A 23,790-nucleotide genomic window follows, 5' to 3' on the forward strand; every position below is an offset into this window, starting at 1 on the left:
TATACCATATATGTAAGTTCAACATTTTGAACATTATCTCTATGTATGTATGTACGTATGTATATACACATAACACTTATGGACAAAGCCATCTAAATGCAGCAATCTTGCATATTACTGTGCCATAACTAAGGGAAAATGTAAGTATGAAATCTGAATTTCATTAAGGTTTTAGAAAATTCTATGGATGCCTAGCATAAAACCTTTCTTACAGACACTTGGATATATCTGAGTATCTTTACATGGATTTAACTTAAGTGTTGTACAATCTGTACATCCTATTGGCTTGTGTAGTGTCTTATCAACATGTACTTATCCTACAGGGAAGCTGATCACATTTCCTTGTTCTGCCCTTCCTACATGTTCCTCACCCTTGAGGTGTGGTAATAGCTTTATCTCTTTATCCCTTAAGTCTGTGATACTTGATGCTTGGCATCCAGGATAGGATTTCCAAGAAGAGAAATTCACATTCCCCTGAATTTTCGGATCTGGATGGCTGTTCCTAGGAAATGACATGAGAGCCCCAAATAGTTTCCCAAAGATCACTCAGTTGAAAAGTCAGATGTAATTGATTGAAAATCATTATCAGCTTGACCTATGTTTTCACCAGTAACAGGACAAGAGGCTTTTGAAACAATTAGTGTCCCTTTCAGAGTTTAAACATTATTTTTGAAGAGTATAGGTGGCTTTACAATGTTTATGTGCATTCGTTGTTGCTGCTATCTCTGCAAGTGAAAATTTCCCAGTGGTTGCTGGGTTTCATAGTTTTTTTCCCTTTCATTGAAGGGCCTCCTGAAATATTTGAAATTATCAAAGTATTATCACATGGTAGAAAATTTGGGAAATAGAGAAAAGGAATGAAAAAGCACCCATGATATTGGTACTGGCACATAATACGTACTTCTGTTTCAGTGTGTTGTTTTCTTTCTAGTTTTGTATTGCTGAAATTGATGCTTACAAATAATTTTGTATACTGACCTTTACCATGACTTATTCTCTTGTCCTGGTCTTCCAGAGCCTTAACTAGCATTATTTTCACAGCTGTATGATAAGTAAACTGTCATAATGTATTTACTCACTGCTTCTCCTCCCATCTTTAGTTCTTACAGTCCCCTCCTCCTTCCCTGTACTGTTTCTGTTGAATCACCAGCATTCTTATTGAGACCAATGAAAGTAACATTGAAGTAGGAGCCTAATGATTTGAACCATGTGGCCTTGCCAAGTTCCATAATCTCTTCAGCTCTTTTCCCATCCATCATTTGGGAATAACATGCTGGCCCTTCTGTCTCCCCAAACACTTAACTTGTGTCACAGAGAAAAGTAAAATTTTGTCCCGTTACCTGTGTTTTCCATTAAATAAATGGACTAGAGTGATTAAACTAGGGTAAGAAATCACAAAATTCTGTTTAATAATTAATACTATTTTAAAATTGTCCTTCTAAATATACATAAGCCATGGACAAATTGTAGTTACTTGCCTCTGAATTTTGTTCCCTATGATTATTTTTATGGCAGTGGTAGGACCTTATTTATTTAAAAGTATTTTTAGACTTCGGCCTGTTCTTTTTAAGGAAATTTTTGGATGGTTTTCTGTTTAATGTCTATAGAACAACCTGAATATTAAGGCTTTTTTTTTAAATTTTTTTTTCAACGTTTATTTATTTTTGGGACAGAGAGAGACAGAGCATGAACGGGGGAGGGGCAGAGAGAGAGGGAGACACAGAATCGGAAACAGGCTCCAGGCTCTGAGCCATCAGCCCAGAGCCTGACGCGGGGCTCAAACTCACGGACCGCGAGATCGTGACCTGGCTGAAGTCGGACGCTTAACCGACTGCGCCACCCAGGCGCCCCTAAGGGTTTTTTTTTAATGGAACAGGAAAGTATCATGATTAGCAAACTCTTCTAAAAGTAACAACCGATCCCACAGATATTACTGAAAAGTTACTATTTTTGAACGAAATTCCTTTGAGAGAATTTTCCAGAAAGTGTTGAGAAACCCAAGAATGTATCTGAATTTTTCATCAGTTACAATCACATTCTGAAAGTTCTGGCAGAGCTATCTTGGGAACAAAAGCTAAAAAAGGCTAAGGGTTGAACAGCAGACACATCTTTTAACTATATGACTCGGGAATGCATTAGGATTGTTAGTTAAGGTTGCCTCCTAAAACAGGGAGCTTACTCTGTGTCTTCTGAGACTTTGAGTATAAATTTCTTCTATTTTTAAATACAAACAATTATAAGATTTTATTTTGAAGCATCTCAAACATTGGAAAAGTATGTAAAATCAAATTTTGAACACATCAGCTTTAATAAATATTAAACATGGCTACATTAGCTTTGTAATGCACATATACATTTGAAATGAATAAAATAGATACCATGGAAATTCTTTCTGTAATCCACCTTGACCTAATGATGCCCTTTCTTCTTACCTACCTCTTCCCTAGATATAAACTCTATCTGGATTTCAGTGTTTATCACTCCCATGCATTTCTTTATGCTTTTGCTACATAGGTATGTATCCATAAGCAACATATAGTATTGGTTTACATGTTTTAAAACTTTAAATTAGCTCATACATGCAGCTTGCCTTATTCACTCAGCATCGCTTTTGAGATTATTTCATGTTCATGCATACATGCCACTCTTTTTAATAAAAGTGCCATGTTGCTTTCCATTATGTGACTGCACCACAGTTTATCAGCCACTTCACTAAGAGGCTTGATGGAGGGACAGCTTAAAGTCGTATCTTTATAATTGGTTGGTCAAGTAGAACAGCAAAGGTGCCAGGAATTGATACTTTCATTCCTGCATTTCTCCCTGTGCCTTCAGTTGTTTTGCTCCTTCCTTTATATTTTGGCCTGACCCCTGAAAAGGTCAAGATGAATCATTAACAGAGATACTCTACAGACATAATGAGTATCTATTGTATGTTAGGGAAGAGAGCCAGACATTGGCCAACGAATAGGTGACTGTCAAATCTATAACCATCAAGTTGTGTGTGCATGTGTGTATATTTATAATGTAATGCCTATGGGTTTCATATACTTGAGTTTGCTGTATTTTAATTTTTGCTTTTAAAATCATATGGTTTAAATACACAAAAAATATAGCCGATAAGAATTTGATTACTGTTGGTTATTTGCTTATTCAAACATGTATTTTTCTTATTTGTCCCAGTAATATATTCAATTAATTAATTAAAAGTTTATTTATTTATTTATTTTGAGAGAGAGAGAGAGAGAGAGAGAGAGAAAGCAGGGTAGGGGCAGAGAGAGGGGAAAGAATATTAATCCGGCTTCGCACTGTCGGCACAGAGCCCGATGCAGGGCTTGAACTCATGAACCACAAGATAGTGACCTGAGCTGAAACCAAGAGTTGGATGCTCAAACGACTGAGCCACCCAGGTGCCCCACCCCAGTAATACATTTTAAAACCAAAGTATTAGATGTTACTACAAACCATTGCTTTTACTGTTATACAGATATTATTTAATAATATTTAGGTTAAGTACTGCTAGTTTTGTAGAGAGTGGCTATAGAATTGAAATTGTTTGCCATTCTCCTTCCAAAAAAAGATAAGGAACTCAAGAATCCTTGATGTCTGTTTCCCAATTGTAATGTACAAATTGTTGTGAGACATCAGCTTCCTGTTTTTCTATGTAAGCTGAATCTAGGATTTGCCTCTATAATGTCATTAGTTTTTGGTGACCAGAGAATTTTTTTGTGTGGTAATAGACAAATATCTGTTAATAATGGAATTATCCTAGTGGCTCCATTGTGCTCAGGATGGGAAATAAGTCCCTGAATCACTTTGATTTTTTTTCTCTTCATGAACAAATGCTGATTACAGTAAATTGGATTTTAACATTTGACTAAGTCATCATCTATAAGCTAAATGAAGTTTTTTAGCTGACTAAACTGAATATTATTAGAAGAACCTACGTTACAAGTAAATAACGTACCCATTTTAGAAAAGATGAAGGACTCAGGTGAGCCAAGAAATTTCAAACCTAGGATAATAGGTTCTGTAAAGGTTAAAGTAGATTTTTCAATTATAAAGCAAGTGAAATGCATCATAAATTATTGCAGCTTCTCTTGTTTTTTACTGCGATCCAGAAACCATTGTATTGATTTTGGGGCTTTTTATTTGAAAGGAAAATCACTGAGATGAAATTTCATGGCTTTGTGGATACTGGGCTAACTGGTGGAGGTGATGTGAGGAGTGCAGCCTCTCCGTTGGCAGAGCCCTCTTTTATCTGCACTTTGAACAATGATGGTTGTGGTTTGTTTTATTCAGATCAAGTTTTCAGAATCCGACTACTTTGGCAATGTCCTGCAAACCCGCAAGTATTTAGCACAGTCTGATTTCTTCTGGCTGAGAAAAGCGGTTCCAAAAACAGAGTGAGTAAAAAAAAATTAAAAAATAAAAGAAGGTGAAAGAGATAAATATGTGGTGGGAAGTGAAGTCCCTTTAGGTCAAATTTTGTAATTTCCTCTAGTCAGAGTAGCTGGCTGTCCAGTTACCTTGGTTTGGCAAAATCTGTGTTAGGTGTTGATAAGTCTTATTTGTGATATTATATGAATCCGTTCTTAATTCTAATTATGGCATCAAAACATACTGCAGGAATGCTTATTAGGGTACAAACGTGTGAATCATTTCTAGATGTACTTATAAATATATGTATATTGAAAACAAATTGCTCTAGAATTTCACACTCAGGCAGAAACTTTTGAAGATCTTAAAAAAGAACAAATACTTACAAACTATAGGTACAAATGTAGAAGTAATTGTATACTTATGAAGTAACTAGAAGATTTTGTTGAAGCAGTAAGTGTCACAGAACTGATGGCTGTATAATTTTTCTCCAATAGCAGTTATAATTTATTCCCCTTCCTCCCAGCTGCCTGTAGGAACTTTCCCTATAGGTAGGCAGTTTCCCTAGGAACTTTTGGGGCCAAGGCCAGCCATGATTTCCTTCCCTAGCAACATGTGTATGATGCTAATGATGGCATCTAACCATTATTATGTTGACAATGTGCCAGGAAGTGTTTTACATGTTAGAATTAATTTTATCCTCTTGTCATTTCTGTGAGGTGTACGTACTATTTATTATCCCCACTTATCAAATAAGAGGCTTACAATTAAGAAATCTTCACTTGAGGTTTAGATCACTTTTTTTAATTGAAATACACTTGACACAGTGTTCCCTGTAAGGTTTAGATTACTGTTGGTTCTGCCTGCTGGTACTTTGGATACTGTTCTGCTGGTGCCCACTTCTCCACTGTTTTTCTCCCTGTGCTGCAGACTGCATAATTTCTGTTGATCTGTCTTCAAATTCATGGATTGTTTCTTCTGCATTTTCAAATTTGCTTTTGACTCATGTAACAAATTTTTCATTTTGGTGATTGTACTTTGCAGTTTCAGAATTGCCATTTGGTTGTTTTTTAGTTTCTCTTTGTTGTGATTTTCTGTTTGTTCAGTCACTGTTATATTTACCATTAATTCTTTGAATATAATTTAATTCTGTAGGCTAATTTGTAATGGCTGCTTTCAAGTCTGCTAAACCCAACCTCTGGCCTTGCTCAGTTTTTATTGACTGCATTTTTTTTTAACACTTTTCTCTCTTTGTATAGCATAATTTTTTTGTCGTTGAAAATGACATTTTGGATACTACATTGTAACAACTATGGATTCTGATTAATTTTTCTGAGGCTTAAAAAAAGATAACTTTCCTTGACTTAGATTGCAGAATCTATCTCCTTATATAGTAGGCGGCCATGGAGGTCTCTTCTCATCTTTTAAATTCTTATGTTTATTTTTGAGCCTCATTTCCTAGAGGTTGTCCCTGTGCCTGCACAGCTTAGTGCTCTGCCAGGGATTGGGGTAGACCCTGTGCTCAAACACCTGGAATAGGGAGGGCTTCTGTCCTCTACCAGTTGATCTGTGTATGGGCTGGGAGTACATTTCTCAGTTAGCCTTGGAGTTCACTTTCCACTGGGCTCGCTTGAATCTTTCCTGTATGTGCGTCTAGGGTCCCAGGCCGCCAGGGGTGTGCGGAGATCTTACCTCACCCTTCTATGACTATTTTATTTCTAAGATCTCCCTTTTAAATTTCTGGCTTGGGGTTGCCTGGGTGGGTTAGTTGGTTAAGCATCTGACTCTTGATTTTGGCTCAGGTCATGATCTCATGGTCTGTTAGATCGAGCCCTGTGTCGGCCTCTGTGCTGACAGTGCAGAGCCTGCTTGGGATTCTCTCTCTCCCTCTCTCTGTGCCCCTCCCCCCTCAAGTGTTCGCGCTCTCTCTCTCTCTCTCTCTCTCTCTCTCTCAAAATAAATGAATAAATATTTAAAAAATTCCTGGCTCGCCTGTCAGTCTTCGCAATGGGAACTGTAATTTCAGGCTGGCAGAGCCGTGGGCATCCTTTCATTTGTTTTCTACCAAGTTTGCCACTTTTAGCTGACAAAGCTGCAGGTTTTCACCTCCACCTCCAACTGAGTCCACCCCCTGTGGCAACAAAGCTGCTGATTTGCCAGCCGCCCTACCTGTCCCGATAGAACAGAGGTCTCACTGACCATGCTGGGAAGGGCAGGAGCAGTCCCTGGCAAGAAGGCCACAGACTCCTGTTCTACTTACTTCCAAGCTCTAGCACTTTTTCATAATTAAACATTTTTCAGTTTGTTGTTTGGATTTGATGATCATTTCCCAGAGCCCTAAAATGGTTGTTTGTTGGCCATTGTGTCCAGTTTTATACTTGATTTTTGTGGAAGGAATTTGCTGACTATTTCATCTCATCATAGCTGGAAGCCTGGTTTCCATGGCCCACTTTTTTTTTATGGCCTACTTTTTAACCTTGGCTGATATTCTGGTCTCTGGATATTTGACTGGCTCTTTTTATGCTCTCTGGGTCTCTTGTTACTCTCCCTTTCAACTCCCTGCTCTTTTCTAGACTGTAGAAACTTGAGGCTCTGTACCAGCCCTTGGCTTAAGCTGTGAATACTAGCTGTCCCTCTTACCCATGGCTCCCAATCTACCTATCTCTGCCCTCTGCCCTTCTGGCCTTCCTACAGCATCCACCCACAAAGTTGGTTCAAAGTGCTCACTTTAAGGAGTAGGCCTAAAGCTGAAGCATTGCTCTACCCATCCCTGACTCCAGTCAAAAGAACATAGGTTAGAAGGTTTTCAGACTTCTTTGGAAATGACAGGCAACTGCTTTCAAGCCATGTGCTCCAGTGTCCTTGGTTCTCTCCTCTCATCACAGTGTCTCTCAGCCCGTCTCTCCTGCTTCATTCCTAACCTCAATCAGTCAATTGAAATTTTAGATGTAAAAGAAAAACGAAATTTTAGATTTAGGGTTCTAGAGATAGCTCCTTGAATCTGACAACCTCAGCAAATGTTTTCCAGTATCCAGATGAGCATCTCCATGTAGGATGGTAGTCACAGATCTGTGTGAATCATCCTGCTCTTTCAGATCTACTTCAGATCGGTTCAGACTCTTCTTGCAGTTTGTGGATAATTCAAGATATTTTTGTCACCAGTATTTTCCTGAATTTTTGGCGTTTGTGCTTCTCCATATTAGAGATACTGTCAAGTTAATTCAGTTTCAAAATGTCATTATGCTTTTGGGTGTGTGACAAGGCCTGTGCTGCTAATTGAAAACCTCCTAAATGTGTCCTTTTTACCATCATCCTAAAATACTGATGGACTTTCAGATTCGAAGGGCCTTGTCTATTTTTCATATTTCATTCATGCCTTGGAAAAATGTTGGCTGACTTTGTGGGCTTAGGCAAACCGCATGATTCTGTGTAGTTTTCTTCTCCATCAGCAAAAAACAAATACCTCTTTCACAAGGACATTAAATTGGTTAATGTTTCTGGAAAAGTTATGCACGAATGAAAATCCATGCAATAGTACTAATTCTTGTTTCCTCAAACCAAGTGTCTATTTCAGGGAAAGTAACATTAAGAAATTGAAGGTCCTCTTTGTGTGGTAAAGGGATAGGATAGTCCATTTTTTAGAAGAAATTTTGGGCTGCTCCTTTTCAGGCATTGTAGGGAATTTTAGCTTCATGACACCCACTGGCTTTAATCGACATCTTTTAGTTTTGAAAATTGATGAGTTAATCTAGTGGGAGTGATTCTGGAGTAGCTCCACTACACTAGTTTACTTTGAATAACACATCATGATTATATTTCCACAAAGCCCTGAAATAACATTTTGCTTCTTTGTGGGTATAGGAGATGAATACCCTTTATCTTTCATTCTCATGGAATCCATTTTAGCCGAACTAATGTGCATTAAGAAGTTTCTAACGCGATGGGAAATGTCAGCAAGAAGGGAGTTAATTGGGTGGTCATCCCTGAAGGTACATATTGAGGGGTTGGTTCTCAGAATTGTCACTTCATCAGCTCACTTAAAAATAGAGGATTTACTCTACTGCTTGGCTTGAGTCAAAAGTAATTTTTTCCCTTAGGATCCCCTTTCTTTGACAGAAATGGCTTTAAGTCAGCTTCCCTATTAACTCACTCTCACTCTGCTGTGACCAGACATGTCTGGAATTTCTTTCTCTATCTTTTCAAAAAATAGGTAAAAATAGATCAAATGTCTATACAAATTATGATTTTTCCCAGAATTTTTGTTTGTAAAAGCATTCTCTATAGCATGGAATGGGAAGGATATAATCTACAGGATATTAGAAATAAAGTAATAAGTATTCTATGGTTTGACCATTCCCTATTCCTTTGACTATCTTTAAGAGCTGATAGGTAAAATGTAAAACTTTAGCCTGATGTATATCTATTTTATATGGTTCAAAAAATCAGAGTACCAATGTCCTTGTCTTTAAACAACTGTATTTCATTATTACACTCCTTTTGTGTATTCCATTGTCCAGTATAATTTCATCCCCATATATTTTTCTTTTGAAATTTATACGAGACCTCTTCCCACCTTGTCCACTAAATCCTTCCCCAAACACAGTCAGCAGGAACACCCTAAAGTCATGGTAAGAAGAATTTAAAGCACTTGAATGACACTTTTCGTTTATTCAAGTAGATGTATATATAGCAATAAATTCATTTCAATAGATGTAATGATCTTCTGATCAGCACATGCCACTGGGACAATGGTCTTAGCCCATAAAGAGCTTAACATCTTGTTGGGAGACAAGTTGTGTTAACACATATGCTTTCAGGGCCCAATCAGTTAACAGATGGTGATGTAGACAAATGTAAACTGTTGGGGGGCGGTGGGGGCCGTGGAGAACTAGTCATTGTACACCTCATTTAAAGGAGTTCCAGTTCAGTCCTTTTAAAAACCGTTGTGATGGGCAGACAAAACATTTTCATGAGAAAAGTCAACCCATTGGTTACAACTTCATCTACGGACAACACTTGTCAGTGTTTCAGTTATCTATCTCCTGCAGTCTAACAAACCACTCCACTAGGCTCAGCGGGGTGCTTGTTGTTTATGAGCTTTCATGTAATTGCAGTCAGAGAGTGGCTGGAGCTGGAGTCATGGGGGAGGGGTCTTCTTTCATGTCTAGTGGCTGATGATGGCTGTTGGCTGCCTCTGGCTTTGCATACTGGGCTTCTTTATAGCGTGCTGATTGAGCAAGAAACTCCAAAGAGTAGGTTCCTGAGAAAGAGAGGAGGAAGGAACCCTGTGTGCACACTAGGGGGAGGTTGTATTGCCCTTAATTGCCTGGCATAGGCAGTCCCGTGGTGTCATTTCCATTGCATTTTATGTTTTAAAACCAAGTCACCAAGGCCAGCCCATAATCCAGAGGAGAGGAATGTAGACTCCACTTCTTAATGGGAGGAGTGCAAAAAAAATTGCAAACACATGTTAAAATCAGAATAGGTAGCCTTATACTAGAGAATGGTAAAACTAAATATATAATACACTTGGATATAATCAGGGAGATATACAGAATATTTAATGGCTGGTTTGGCGTGGGCAGTGACCAATAAGAAGCAGCAGTAGCACCCACAAGTGGTAAGATCTACTGGTGCAGCCACTAAATATCAGCTCTGGGTACAATCAAGGCTCCAAACATACTTTACAGACAGCACCAGCTCTGGGAGTTCAGGAAAGGTGAAATCGTGGGCCTGAAATAAGAGGTTGTAGGTACTCTTGCTGAAGCTTCAGAGGCCCCATCAGGCCCCGTCTGATTGTTTGATCTCTTTGTTTTGTCCACCTTTGTTCATCAGCAGTTAGAATCATTTTTCCTGCATGGCCCTTATCCTCACATTTTGCAAGTTCATTCTTTGCTGAAGGCAGGGGAGAGAAGGGATGAGCTCTAGGGATATAAATCATCTTTTGTACCTATTACGCTTCAGTCCATTGTCATTTAGGACTTGACTCAATCTTCAGACATACCAATGCTGGGTTCTTTGTACGGTAATGTGTTAATTTTCTGTTGCTGCTGTAACAAACTACCCAACGTTAGCAACTCAAAATAACACAAATGTATTATCTCACAGTTCTGTAGGTCAGAAGTACAGGATGCCTTGGCTGGTTTCTGGGATCTAGGTTTCATAAGACTGGAATCAAGTTGTCAGCTGGCTGGGCTCATAGCTGGAGGCTCTGGGAAGAATTTTGTTCCAAGCTTGTTGAGTTGTTGGCAGATTCACTACCTGCCAGTTTCAGAACTGACATCCCTACTTCCTTGCTGGCTGTCATTTGGGAGCCACTGTTCCCTTCTAAAGGCTTCTCTCTGATCCTTGCACCATGGTCCCTACATCTCAGAGCCAGCAACGGCATGTGGAATCCTTTTAACTCTTGGAATCTGACTTCCTCCCCGCCATCTCTGGGACTCCAGACACAGAAGGTTCTCTACTTTTAAGGACTAGTGATTAGATTGGGCTCACCTGGATATCCAGGAGACCATCCATGTTTTAAGCTCCTTAACCTTAATTGTATTTGCAGTGTCCTTTTTGGCATGTAATGTAACCTCTTCACAGGATCCAGGGATTAGGACCTGAACATAATTCCACCTACCTCAGGTAGTGACCTTAGAACGATGAAAGTGTTTTCCCCTCCACTTGTTTCCTCAAGAAGGTAGACCAGCCAGTAAGTTTGTTTGCTAAACATTGGGGCTTATTGAAATACTAATCCTAACTCTGAAGGAAAAGAGTACACATTTTATGGAAAGGAGTACATGTTTCAGTTTTGACTAGAGGAGGCATTCTCTTGATTTCCAGTAACGTCTCCGGTATACTGTAACACTTAAGAGAACCGGTTTGAAGTCACAGCAGACCTTGCACAAGTACATAATGCTTCTTAAGTCTCATTGTCCTCATCTGTGAGATAGGCTAGTGATTCCTACAGTTGCTATGGGGAAGACTACGAATAGGAAGTGCCTAGGGCATTGTGAGCGCTCAGTGAGTTTCCTACGGCCACTGTTACTTCTAATGATAATAGAATGATGTATTTGTGGACTTCTTTATAGGGAGAAGGTGTGGGCCGATCAACTAGAATCAACCCTTGGATTTCCTACCAGTTTCATATTAGTCTGACTTAAATTACTAGCTTGCCATAATTCTTCTGTTAGATATAAATCAGTAAAATGATTGTTTTGAAAAGGGATCTATATGAGTTTATTTTGAGCAATTTAGTTTAAGACAGATTGCTTGGTTTTTATCATAAAGGGCAGAAACTCACAGGCCTCTAAATCAGGGGTCAGCACGATGCAGCTTGTGAGCTAAATCTTGCCTGATGCCTGTTTTTGTGGGGCCCATGAGCAAAGAGTGATTTTTAGAGATAAATGTTTGTAGTCGATCTAATGATATGAAGCACTAACTCTGAATCCCAATTAAGCAAAATGTTATTTTGCCTCTAAAGAATTCCATTCTTCTCATTAACAGGCTGTCTTACAAAAAATTGTACTCACTTGTTCTATTTTTAACTTTATCAATAAAATTTTGTGGAACCCTTTCTCTTACGAAAGAAGTACCTATATAACATCTTTGATTTTTGCCTCTTTGCCTACAAAATGCCTAATTGTCTACCATCTGACTGTTTACAGAAAAAATTTTGCGAAGCCCTGAGCTAAGTAGTCCATGCATTTAAAGTGGAATGTAGACTCTTTTTTAAAAATTATTTTTGAGAGAGAGACAGACAGACAGAAGACAGACACACAGAATCCAAAGCATGTTCCAGGCTCTGAGCTGTCAGCCCAGAGCCTGACTTGGGTCCTGAACTCACCAACCGTGAGATCATGATCTGAGCAGAAGTCAGATACTTAACTGACTGAGCCACCCAGGCGCCCCTGGAATGTAGACTCTTTATAGCTGGAAGGTACTCCCCTGATTGCTTAATGCAGGATCTTTAAAAAAAATTTTTTTTAAGTTTGTTTTTTGAGAGAGAGAGCGAGAGAGAGAGCAGGAGAGGGCAGAGAGAGAGGGAGAGCAAGATTCCCAAGCAGGCTCTGCACTGTCAGTGCAGAGTCCGATGTGGGGCTCAAACTCACAGGCCATGAGACCATGACCTGAGCTGAAATCAAGAGTTCGACGCTTAACTGACTGAGCCACTCAGGTGTGCCTCTTAATGCAGTATCTTAATTTTATAGCTGAAACCAAACCCCAGGAAGGTGGGCAACTATTCCAACACAATCCGGCTACTTAGTAAAAGAGGCAGGATGACTCATTAGCTCTTTGGATGCTTACATCTGTAAACTGTCCACTGGAGCAGGGAGAACCTCTGGGTGGCATAGTTATACTTTATCCATCTCTCTTTACATGGATTTCTGTGTTGTCATCAATGCCAAACCTCGAATGGACAGGTCAGAAGTGATGCAGCATAGAAAGTTAGCTGTCCCATGGATCCATTGAACTAGGCCTGCCAAACATCAGCTTCTTGCTGTTTCCATCTATGGGGAGAGCCCTTTAGATTCTAGCTCATTAAAGCTATTTCAGAAGCACTGGTGCTGACTTTTTCTGTTAAGTTAGTACTAGTGAATAAGCAGGCATGTTAATATATTCTCACTGAACCATGTTCAGTTTATGATGAGGCTGCTCATTGAACAGAGCAATAACCCTAAACTGAGGTGGTAATTTCCCCATGTGCCCTATTTCCCCATTGCTCGCTGGTTATTTGCTAATAAATCTTGCCACATTGTGTTCATTCTTGTTGCCCTCCCGCCTGGATAATGATGATTTCTTGGTGGTATTTGCTTCTCTTTCTACAGGTGGTTTACGAATCCCACGACCGTCAATGCCTTCTACAGTGCATCCACCAACCAGATTCGTGAGTACTGGCTTCTTGTCTCCTTGTTAATGTGGTACAAAATGGAAGGAACTTGTCCCTGACTGTGATTTCTTTATTTCCCTCCAAAAGTGATCAGGTATGTGGGTGAAGGAAGTTTAAGTTTCTGTATCCATATGCCCGATTTGCTTCACTCCCTTCACCTAATTAAGTAAAAACAAAACGAAACGAAAACAAACAAAAACCCCAAGAGGACAGAACTACAATAAATAACACTACAGGGCAGTTGGCCATGAAAAGAAAACTGTAGTCGTCTTTCATAATGTTCTTAATGACTTTGCACCATTTTTGTTTATTTCTAGGATTGATGGGTAAAACAAGCAGGTAGCTGGGCAGATGATAGAACCTGAGGGGCCTGTCTATAGAAATGCTTGGAAATGTTCTAATTGACCCTAGGATGTAAAGTCTTAAGTGGCTTTTATTTACACATACTGTGTAGGTAAAAATGCCATGATAAGTTTACAAAATGACTAAAGGTCAGATTAAATAAAAAATCTGACGGTACCAAGTGTTGGCAGCAGGGACACATACTTATTACTGGTGGAAGTGCAAATTGCTTCACCCACTTTGCAGAGCAATTTGGCAATACCTAGAAAGGCTGAAGATGTCCATGCATGTCTGTGACCATCACTGCCCTCCTGGCATGTGCCCTGGTGCTTTGTTTCTCCAAGTGTGATCTTGGGAGGGATAGCAATGGCATCATGGAGCAACTGGTTAGAAATGCAAATTCTTGACTCTTAAATACAGAGAACAAACAGAGGGTTGCTGGAGGGGTTGTGGGAGGGGGAAGGACTAAATGTGTAAGGGGCATTAAGGAAGATACTTGTTGGGATGAGCACTGGGTTTTATACATAGGGGATCAATCACTGGAATCTGCTCCTAAAATCGTTGTTGTACTATATGCTAACTAACTTGCATGTAAATTAACAAATGCATAAATAAAAATGATAAAAAAAAAAGAAATGCAAGTTCTTGTGCCCCACCTTAGACCTGTCGTTCACAAACTCTGGACATGGGGCTCAGAAATCTGTTGTATTAAGGCTTCCAGGTGACTCTGACACAGTTTGAGAACCACTGCCCTAGAGAAGTCTCACAGGAGGAGGCTTGTGTGAGAGTACTCGTACCGGTGTTGTTTATCATAGCAGAAATAGTGAAATAACCTACGTGTCCGTCTGCGGGAAAATGACCCCAATGTGGCCTGTTCACACACAGGAATGCCAGACAGCAGTGAATAATGAGTGATCTAGAGCAACATGCATTCACATGGATAAAGTTCACAAGTATTGGTTGTGGGGGGAAAACAACTGGGGAAATACTATCAAGTGTGATACCATATAAAAAAGTTGAAAAGCATGCAAAAACATTCCTATGTGTTGTCTAGAGGTACATCCTTTTGTAGTGAAAGTAGGAAGACATTCATGAGAATGACAAACATCTGAATGCAGGGCGGCAGTGACCTGTTGTGGGGAGGGGAGGCTGCTCCTGCTTCAGCCCTTGCTGGTTTCTCATCCCTTCTGCGCCTCCTCTGGTCTTTGTCTTCACTCCCTCGCTTGGTGATAACATCTAATTTCATGCTTTTAAGTGCATCTCCGTGTGCTTTGTTGAATGTGGGCGATGGAACTTACAAATGCTTGCCACCCTTGGCCACGGGCCCACCTCCTCCCTGCGAGACGTAGCTTCCTCACTGGCCTGCCCACTTCTGTCCTTATCCCCCTTCAGCCTTTTCTAAATAGAATATTGCAGCCATTTTAAGATGTTTTACAATCATCTCAGGTCCCTCCTCTGCTCAGCACCCCTTATCGCTTTCCCATCTCACTCAGGATAAAAGCCAAATTAGTTGTGATGGCCCTCAGACCTCTTACTGCTGCCTTATCTCCCCTCTGTTCCAGCTGTACTGGCCTCCTTCCTGTTCCTAGAGCGCGGGACTCTGTTCTCTCCTACCATTTATAGTAGAGGCTCTTTTGGCCTGGGAAAATTCCCCAAGTGATCTGCATGGTTCACGCTCCCATTTCCTTCAAATCTTTGCTTGAGTGCCAACTTCTCAGTGAGGCATCCTGCCTGTCCTCTGTAGATCCTCTCTGCTCGCCCTCGTACCCGCAGGACTCGCTAGCCAGAGAGGACAGCTCCGGAGCTGTGGCTGCCCACTCCGGGCAGGCACAGCTCATGAGAGTCGCCCTCGTGTGGTCACCTTTGGGAATGTCAGTTTCTGAAGGACTGGTGTGAGAGCTTAATGAACAGAAGTAAAACAAGCAGATGGTGGTAATGTTTGATTTCTGCACTAATTTGTATAACAAAATCGGTTGTTAAATATTTTGAATACTTTGAGTGTCACTCCTTACTGTAGAAATACTCATTGTTATTGTGAAATCATTGTTTACTTTTGTCCCCCAGCTTTATTGAGGTATAATCAATGAAAAGTATATATAGTTAACATGTGCACCTTGATGTTTTGATATAGCTCCAAGTTGAGAATTAAGCTGCATATGTTACATGGGAACTTAAGATTTTTGAGATATTAATGATTACTACTTATGATATGAATTATATATAAATTATAATAACAGTTGGAATAACCTATTGGGCAATAGAAAATTCTTTAGATTGTCCATTTTTTTTTAAAAAAACACACTTTTTACTTTGAGATACTTTTACAATTAGTAAAAAGTTACAAAACCAGAACACAGAGTTTCCATGTATCCTTTAGCTAACTTCCCTCAGCGTTACCATCTTACATAACTATAATGCAACAATCAGAACCAGAACATGAACATTGCTATACCACCATTAACTAAACTTAAGGCCTTACTGAAATATCACTAGTTTGGCCAGAATCCTATCAAGATCCCATGTTACATTAATCATTATTTCTTCTTAGTCTCCTACAGAGTTTGATAGTTCTTTAGTCTCTCTTTGTCCTTCATGACTTTGACACCTTTGAAGAGTACTGGTCAGTCATTTTGTGGAAGGTCCCTCAGTTTGTGTCTGTCTACTGTTTTCACGCGATAGGACTGAGGTGAATGCATTTGGGGTATGAATGTCACAGAAGTGGTGCCGTATCCTCCTTGGTGCCTCATATCACCGGGTTTGTGCTATTTATGTGTCTTATTGCTGGTGATGTGAGGCTACCCTTGTTCACTTGGAGAAGATGATTTCTGCTGGGTTGTTCCACTGTAAAGTTGCTATCCTCCCTGCCAGTGTAGTTGGCAAATATCTTGGGAACTGTATCTCTGAGACTCTATCTATCCTGTTTCTCTCCAGTTGTTCATTCACTGATTTTAGCCTCCATTAGTAAAACTTGTATGCAGCAAGCATCCCTGTGCTGTTTTCTCATTGCTCAATTTCAATTTCATCCCTTCCATTCCTATTAATGTGAATTCTATTGTAAATAAGGGACCGTCCTTTCACGGGCATCTATCTGTGCAATCACATATTTTTTATAGCCTTATGAACTCATGGATATTTATTTTATTATGTGGATTCTTATCCAATGCTATCATTTTCTGTTTCATCGCTCAGAGTGTTTAGCTTTGGCCATGAAGCGATCATGTGGATTTGCCGCTGGATCCTGGCGTCACAGTGCTCCTTAACTTGTTTTTCATTAACTGAAGCAAATGCGTGCCGAGCTCCTTGAGCTCCTGCATTCTCTCTGTTTCTAGAGCAAGTGGATGAGTCCCTCACTTAGCCTGGATCCCAGCTTTTCTGTTAGGAGTTTTCAGACTTGACTTGAGCATTTCTTCTTCCGGACGGGGTCCAGAAACTGGCGGGAGGCTGGCTGGCTCCAATGTAGAAACCTGACCCGTCGGGGTTGGACCGGATCCAGAAACTGGAGTTGGACTAGATTACCCATTTTAAAAGAAAGTGTTCTATGTAGTATTTGGTACATGCCAAAGAATATATGTAACATATTAAAACATATACATTATATTCCTATGAACCTACCACCCCCCAAGAACTAGAACATTCTCCATATCATTACATCTGTCCATGCTTCTCCCCATCCCATTCATCTTGCTCACTATAGAGGTAACTAGTTTTCTGCTTTTTGTGCTTATCGTTGTCTTTTTCTCAAAATAAATTTTAAACCATTTGTTGATACTTATTTTTGCTTATTTTTATAGCATAATAAAAATGGTATACTGCATGCAATTTAAAGCTACTTTGTTTTTTAAAAAATTTTATTTTTTTAGAGAGAGCGTGAGAGCAAGCAAGCATGAGGACGGGAGGGCAGAGAGAGAGAGAGAGAGAGAGAGAGAGGATCCCAAGCAGGCTCCACCTGCAGGCCTATGCGGGTCTCTATCTCACAACCCTGAGATCATGACCTGAGCCAAAATCAAGAGTCGGACGCCTGGCCAACTAAGCCAACCAGGCACCCCTAAATCAACATGTTTTTAGGATTCATCCTTGTAGCACGTGGCAGTGAGTTTTTCATTTTCCCTGCTGTATAATATTCCATTGCATGACTGTACATCAGATTATTTACCTAGACTACAGACTTTGTTGACAGACTTACGTGTTCTCCCACTCCAGGTTTTTGTCATTACAGACAGTGTTGCCAGTCTGTATACTCCTCTGCTTGTCCCCTGATGTTTTGGGTATATACTAAGAGTAGAATTACTGGCCTACAGGTTATGCAAATACTTAACTTTACCAGATAACATCAAATGGGTGCCAAACAGCATGTTACAGAGTACAGATGTGTTTTCATCAACTCTCATTTTCATCGCCTATTGGCATTGGTAGACTTAGTTTTCACCAATAGTGGCATTGAGATGGATGCTTCACCCGTGTTCCCACACTCACTTAACAGTGTCAGTGAATGCTTAACGGCTTCTTTGGGGATTTCGATGTGCCTAATAATATTTTGCCTCTGGGATTCACCCCTGCTCAGCCTTTTTCTTGTCTGGGAAGAGGTGATCCTATCACAGGTTTACTGAAGAAGCAGCCCTTTCAGGGTAACCCAGTGGTTTCTGGAAAGCTTATGAACACAGGGGTTTGAAATGAACAATTTGAAGCAGTGTTTTAATTAAGAGATTCAAGCTGTTTCTATTTTCCTAATGACCAGTGCTTGCTCTCATTGTAAATTACATTACCAGGCAAGATGACAAGGAGTCCTTTGGGTGACTTTTTCTCTTTCTCTCTTCTTTCTGACTTTTTGGACTACAAATTAAGACAGGTGGAGTTCCTTCTTAGACATTCCCCACTGGGTTTCCTGGGAGTTCCCCTCACCCCCAACTGCCTTCTTGTTCCTTCAGTGAAGAAGTGAAAAATTGAGGTGATTTTCTGAAATGAACATCTTTATTGATTAGGGGCTGATTCTGACAGCATGTGGCCATCTGTTTAATTGGGTTTCACATCTAAGATGTAACTATACTTAGTAACGTGATTTATGAGAATTTCATTCAGTTCCCATTACCGTTTTCTGATTTATGCCACTTAAGTCCAGTTCTGCATGCAGTAGAGATTTGAGTAGACAACACAAAAGCCTATAGGTTTTTTTGTTTGTATTATTTTTGCTTTTTGTTTGCAAATTCATGCCTTTGTCCAAAACTTTATGGTTTGTGGCCATATTTCAATGTTAGAATTTTGCAGTGTGGTTGTACTTATTTTTCTACCATTGTCAAGCTGGGTAGCAGTGTCTTTGGACACAGAGTGTAGTGTGACAGTAATGATTTAAGTCTACTCTGTGAGGAGTTATACAGAGGAGCCGTGGCAGAATTTAATTATATTTGAACTGATAAGGTGGTTAGAGGGGAAAACAAGGAGCTGAGGTTATTGTTGCCTCCGCTTATGTTTTCCTAGCTTTGTGATAACGACAAAACTGGTCTTCCTGCTTTTTATAGGAAAACAGTAAGGACCTTGAGTGCCACTGATTTAGTCGTATGACCCTGGCCAAGACATTTTTCCTTCCTGACCCCTCTTGTCCCCTTAGGCCATACGTTGAGGTTACCTAGTCTCACAGTCTTTGGTGAGGACTTAACAAGATGGATTTGAAAAGTGCCAGCGCGTTGTCGAGGTTGGAGTTTGCCCGTAATCCCTAGGATAGCTAGCTAGTCCGTCGCAGGGTGAACAGCAGAATGTGAGAATTTGGGGGGGGGGGGTGGTATTTTTGACCTTTGCTTTCAAGGAATTAAAAATTAGGACAGTATTTTTATGTATTAAAAAAAGTACAACCAAGTTGGAAAAGTGTTTGGCAGTTTGTTGATATCTCCTATTGCCCAGAAGTTCCACTCTTCATAAAGTAAGTCAATCCTTATGCCCACCAAAACACATGAACATTGAATGTTCATAAGAACAAAAACCTTGAAAGAACCTATTGTCCTTGAATAGATAGGTAAATAAATTGTGGTACAGTCCTATAATTGAATATTATACAACAATGAAGAATAAACCCCCTTCTACCTTATGTAAGCATGCCACTGACTTAATGCTTAGCGAAACACTGCATGGCTCCAGTCGTAGAAAGTTCAGGGCTAGGTGAATGAATCTAAGTGATGGCAGTTAAAATAATGGCTCCCTTTGTTGGGGGTACTGACTATGAGGGGGCACAGGACACATTTTCTTTATTTATGAGGGGGTTGCACAGGTGATAGTTGTATAAAATCTCATCGTGTTCTGTTAAGATTCATGCTTTTACTATATGTGTATAATACATAAACAATAACTCTCCTATTCTCCCCCCTCCGTAAAATTGTTTATAACAGCATATAGCATGCATCCACTTTTTGGGCTTGTAATAGCTTACATCAGGCCAACCTCCAGAGATGTGGATCAGGGATTGGTACACTTGTTCTGTAAAGGGCCAAGTAGCAAATACTTTTGCCTTAGCAAGCCATCTGGTTTCTGTTGTCCATTCTCAACTTTGCCATTGCAGCCACAGACAATTCATAAACAAATGATCATGGCTGTGTTTTTAGTAAAACTATTTACATGGGCCATAGTCTTCCAGCCCCTTGTGTGGAGCACGGTAAACGGATGGGCTCCAAGAGGCCTTGAAGAGTGTTCTGACCCAGATTACAAACTGCTTTGGGTCTGATCAGGTGGTAGTACCAGGAGCAAGAGGGTGGTAGGGCATACAGGTCACATTTGGCTTCCATTTCTACTACCATGGACTGAACTTTAGAATAAAATGAATTTTGTGTGCTCAGTATCAATGTGTGTCTTTAAAATGCTTCATTTCAATGTTAGTTTTTATCTTCATATGTCTTAAATCATATTAAAGAATTAGTTTAAACAAATAAAATGTTGACTTGAAAACAAGCGAGGACTAAGGACTAAGATCAATGATATTATTACCTTTGTTGTAATACACAAGAGATTTGGTTACCTGAGTTTAATCACAGATATTCTGCTAAAGAAGATAAGCCTTTGACCAGAGGCTGGGCTTAGGCTGTCATCAAACTATAGTATTAGTCCTGAAATCAAACATAGATTTGTTTTGCTGTTAAGGAAATGATGATGTTTCAAACTGAGAGAATTTCTCATACTTTGTTGACTCTGCCTAAAACCATAAAGTAGAAGCCACGTTAGCAAATACTCACTCACCTGTGGCCTCTAGTGGAATTTAATGAAATTAAATTCCTGCATCCATTTGACACTCTATTTGGGGACAATTTGGGAATAGTCTTTCATGGTTTTGGAGGTAAGAGGGAGGAAACTGCAGTGGTTACCTAATCCAAATTTCTCATTATCTACAAGAAATTCTGACACTCATGGTAATTCTTCATACTTTTTTTCTACTTTGTCACTTAGTATTTATGGATCCCCCAATAATTCTGATTACTTCTCAATGTTCACGCCGGTGTTTGGTCCCCTCCAACAATGAATAAAGCTGACCCCTGTAGCTAATGGGATACTGTGGAAATGATGGAGTATGACTTCTGAGGCTAGGTCATAAAAGACATTGTGGCCTCTGCTTTGCTTTCTTGGATTGATCACTCTGGGAGGAAGTCAGCACGGATGTCATGAGGGCACTCAAGAAGCTGGTGGAGAGGTCCACGTGTGAAGGACCTGAGGCTTTCTGCCCATAACCAGTACCACGTGAGCACACCATCTTGGAAGCAGATTCTTCGGTCCAGCCAAGCTTTCTGATGACAGCAGCCCAGGCTGGCATCTCGAGAGCAACCTTGTGAGAGACCCTGAGACAGACCATCCATAGAAGATGTTTCTGAATTCTTGAGTCAGAGAAAGTGTGAGATATTAAATGTTTACTGTTTGGAGCCATTATGTTTTGGAATACTTTGTTACAGAGCAAGAGATAACCAATAGAGATGTTACAACTTGATAGATACTGAGTTTGGTGCTAGGTTGTATACTGTAGTATACTGTAGTAGTTAAGAGAGTGGGCTTTGATTTTGAATCCTGGCTGGGCCACTAATAACTTGGAACCTTGAGTAAGTTACCTAATATCTTTATGCCTCAGTTTAATTATCTCAAAGTAGAGGTAATAGTAGTGACTTTCCTATAGAGTTGTCATGAAGATTAAAGGAGATAATATATATACAGCAAATGAAAGACTGGTTTTCGGTGGGTATTCAATAAGTCATACCCATTAAGAGTCCTTGCTTTTGAGGAGTTGGGAGAGACAGAAATGTGACCAGTCATTTATATGACATCATGAGTGTGCAACAGAAAGGTGTGCCATGCATCGTGAGAGCCATGGAGGAAGGGTAACTAATCTGGGGAGCAGAGATGCGCTTCATGGTGACAGTGATGTTTGGGTCAGCATCGAAAGGACAAAGACATTTTCTAGGCAAATAAGGAGGTTGGGCCATGCAGGAAGGAAAGCTGCTGGTGCAAAGGTGACAGATAGCAGAGGCTGGCAAGTAAAATCCCTAGAGTGGTGAGATGGGCACACGTGCTGGGGCACAGGCTGCGTGTGGAGGAGAAGGAATGATGGAAGATGGCATGTGGAACAAGTAGATGAGGGCCTTGGAAGCCATATTGACAAGCAGGCTACAGGGAGCTAGGACAGTTCTCTTTGGGAGGCAAGAAATTTAAGTTCTGCTTTCTTAGTCTTAAAGCTCAAGGCATCCCTTGGAGAGGGAGAAGACTGAGGTCGCTCAGACCAGTTAGGATTTTGGCAGACAGTTCAAGAGCGGGATGGGGGAGAGTCTTAATTTAGGCAGTGGCAGTGATCCGAGGGAGTAGGGAGCAGATAAATTAAATCCGGAAAGATTGCTTTCAAATAACTGTGCAGTGGTAATACAGGTGGCAGTTTTCTAACTTTTCCACTGAGGCTTGAAACGGAGCACATAAAATGGAGATAACTGTTCTCTGCAGCCCTTCTTCACCAAGAGCTGTTAATATGCCAAGCATTGCAACAGATACTTGAACATATCTCTAATCTTCACGGTAGCTCTATACACTTGGTATTGTGGGTCCATTTTATAGAAGAGGAAATTGAGGGTCAGACAGGCTAAGTAACTTCCCCGAGACCACACAACTAGAATATTGCAGAGTTGGGAGTATAACCCAGCTTCTCTGCTTTCATGTTTTTAATCTTCATCCTATGCTATTCGTTACTGCATCAGAAAGTGAGAATTACGTGAAATGATACACGTGAGTGCACTCTGAAAAGGTGAAGAGCATAATATGTGTTAGAGTATATATCATCGTTATGTCATACCCTCACTCATGTGGTGGGGAGATTGTTTCCATTTGGTATGGGAATAAGACACTACAAGATGTGGGTACCCATAGGAGTTGGGGGTCAGAAGGTCGGATGGTTCCCAGATCCTGCTGATGCCACGTCCCAAGGGGCTGAGGCATGGACCAGCAGGTTATGATTGGCAGCTGGAACACAGCTGCTCTCTGCAGGCCCTTTGGCTGTGCCCATAATCTCCACGCATCCTTGGATTTGGGTAGAGTGGAACAGGTGTTACTTGAGAGATGCCATAAGCTACCTTAAAAAGAATATTTAGATGTACTGTCCAAAAGGTTTTACTTCATAAGATGGACTAAGGGATTTAAAAAGTTTTGTTAAAGGAGCTGAAGTTGTCATAAACAAACTTAGAATAGGTTGCAAAATTGCAAGATGATGCACTTAGCAAGGTTGTGGGATACCTGTTAGAATTATTTTAAGACGCTCTTGTCCTGCTCTAGTCAAGGAATCTGGAGTTCCTAATACAGTCCGTCTCTGCCCCATCCCCCCTGCACCCTGACTCTGAGGCCTGACCAAGGAGGCAACTAACAATGACATTCTGGGCACTGCCACTGGAGGACAGAGGTGCCCTCAGCTGGGAAGCCCTGCCATCTCATGGCCTTCCCATTACCGTGGTGAGTCCCAGGGGACCAATGCCTGGAGGGACATACATTTGGCACCTGCAGGGAGCTTCTGAAAACATACTCGTGGGGCAGGACAAATGCTGTTTCCAGACACAGGGCTGTGCAGCTTCACTGCAGGGCTGGTAGCAGAAAGCATGGGACAATTATCACAGTCAGTCTGATTAAAGAGGTGGGGTGTGAGTGGGACACTCACTGGGAGTAACCTGGATGTGAGCCAGAGCGAAGTGAGCATCAGGAAG

The 23,790-nt window shown here is 40.5% G+C and overlaps 1 protein-coding gene across 1 annotated transcript in view; it reads left to right on the forward strand.

Annotated features, from left to right (window-relative positions):
* PHEX (phosphate regulating endopeptidase homolog X-linked) overlaps window positions 1–23,790 on the forward strand; it is a 228,066-nt gene that overhangs the window by 162,594 nt on the left and 41,682 nt on the right. The window contains exons 16-17 of the mRNA XM_032592115.1: window positions 4,300–4,403; window positions 13,191–13,249. Of these exons, the coding sequence (XP_032448006.1) occupies window positions 4,300–4,403; window positions 13,191–13,249 (163 nt within the window). The remainder of the gene's footprint in view (window positions 1–4,299; window positions 4,404–13,190; window positions 13,250–23,790) is intronic.

Source organism: Lynx canadensis, chromosome X (assembly GCF_007474595.2).
Source record: "Lynx canadensis isolate LIC74 chromosome X, mLynCan4.pri.v2, whole genome shotgun sequence".
Classification (NCBI taxonomy): domain Eukaryota; kingdom Metazoa; phylum Chordata; class Mammalia; order Carnivora; family Felidae; genus Lynx; species Lynx canadensis.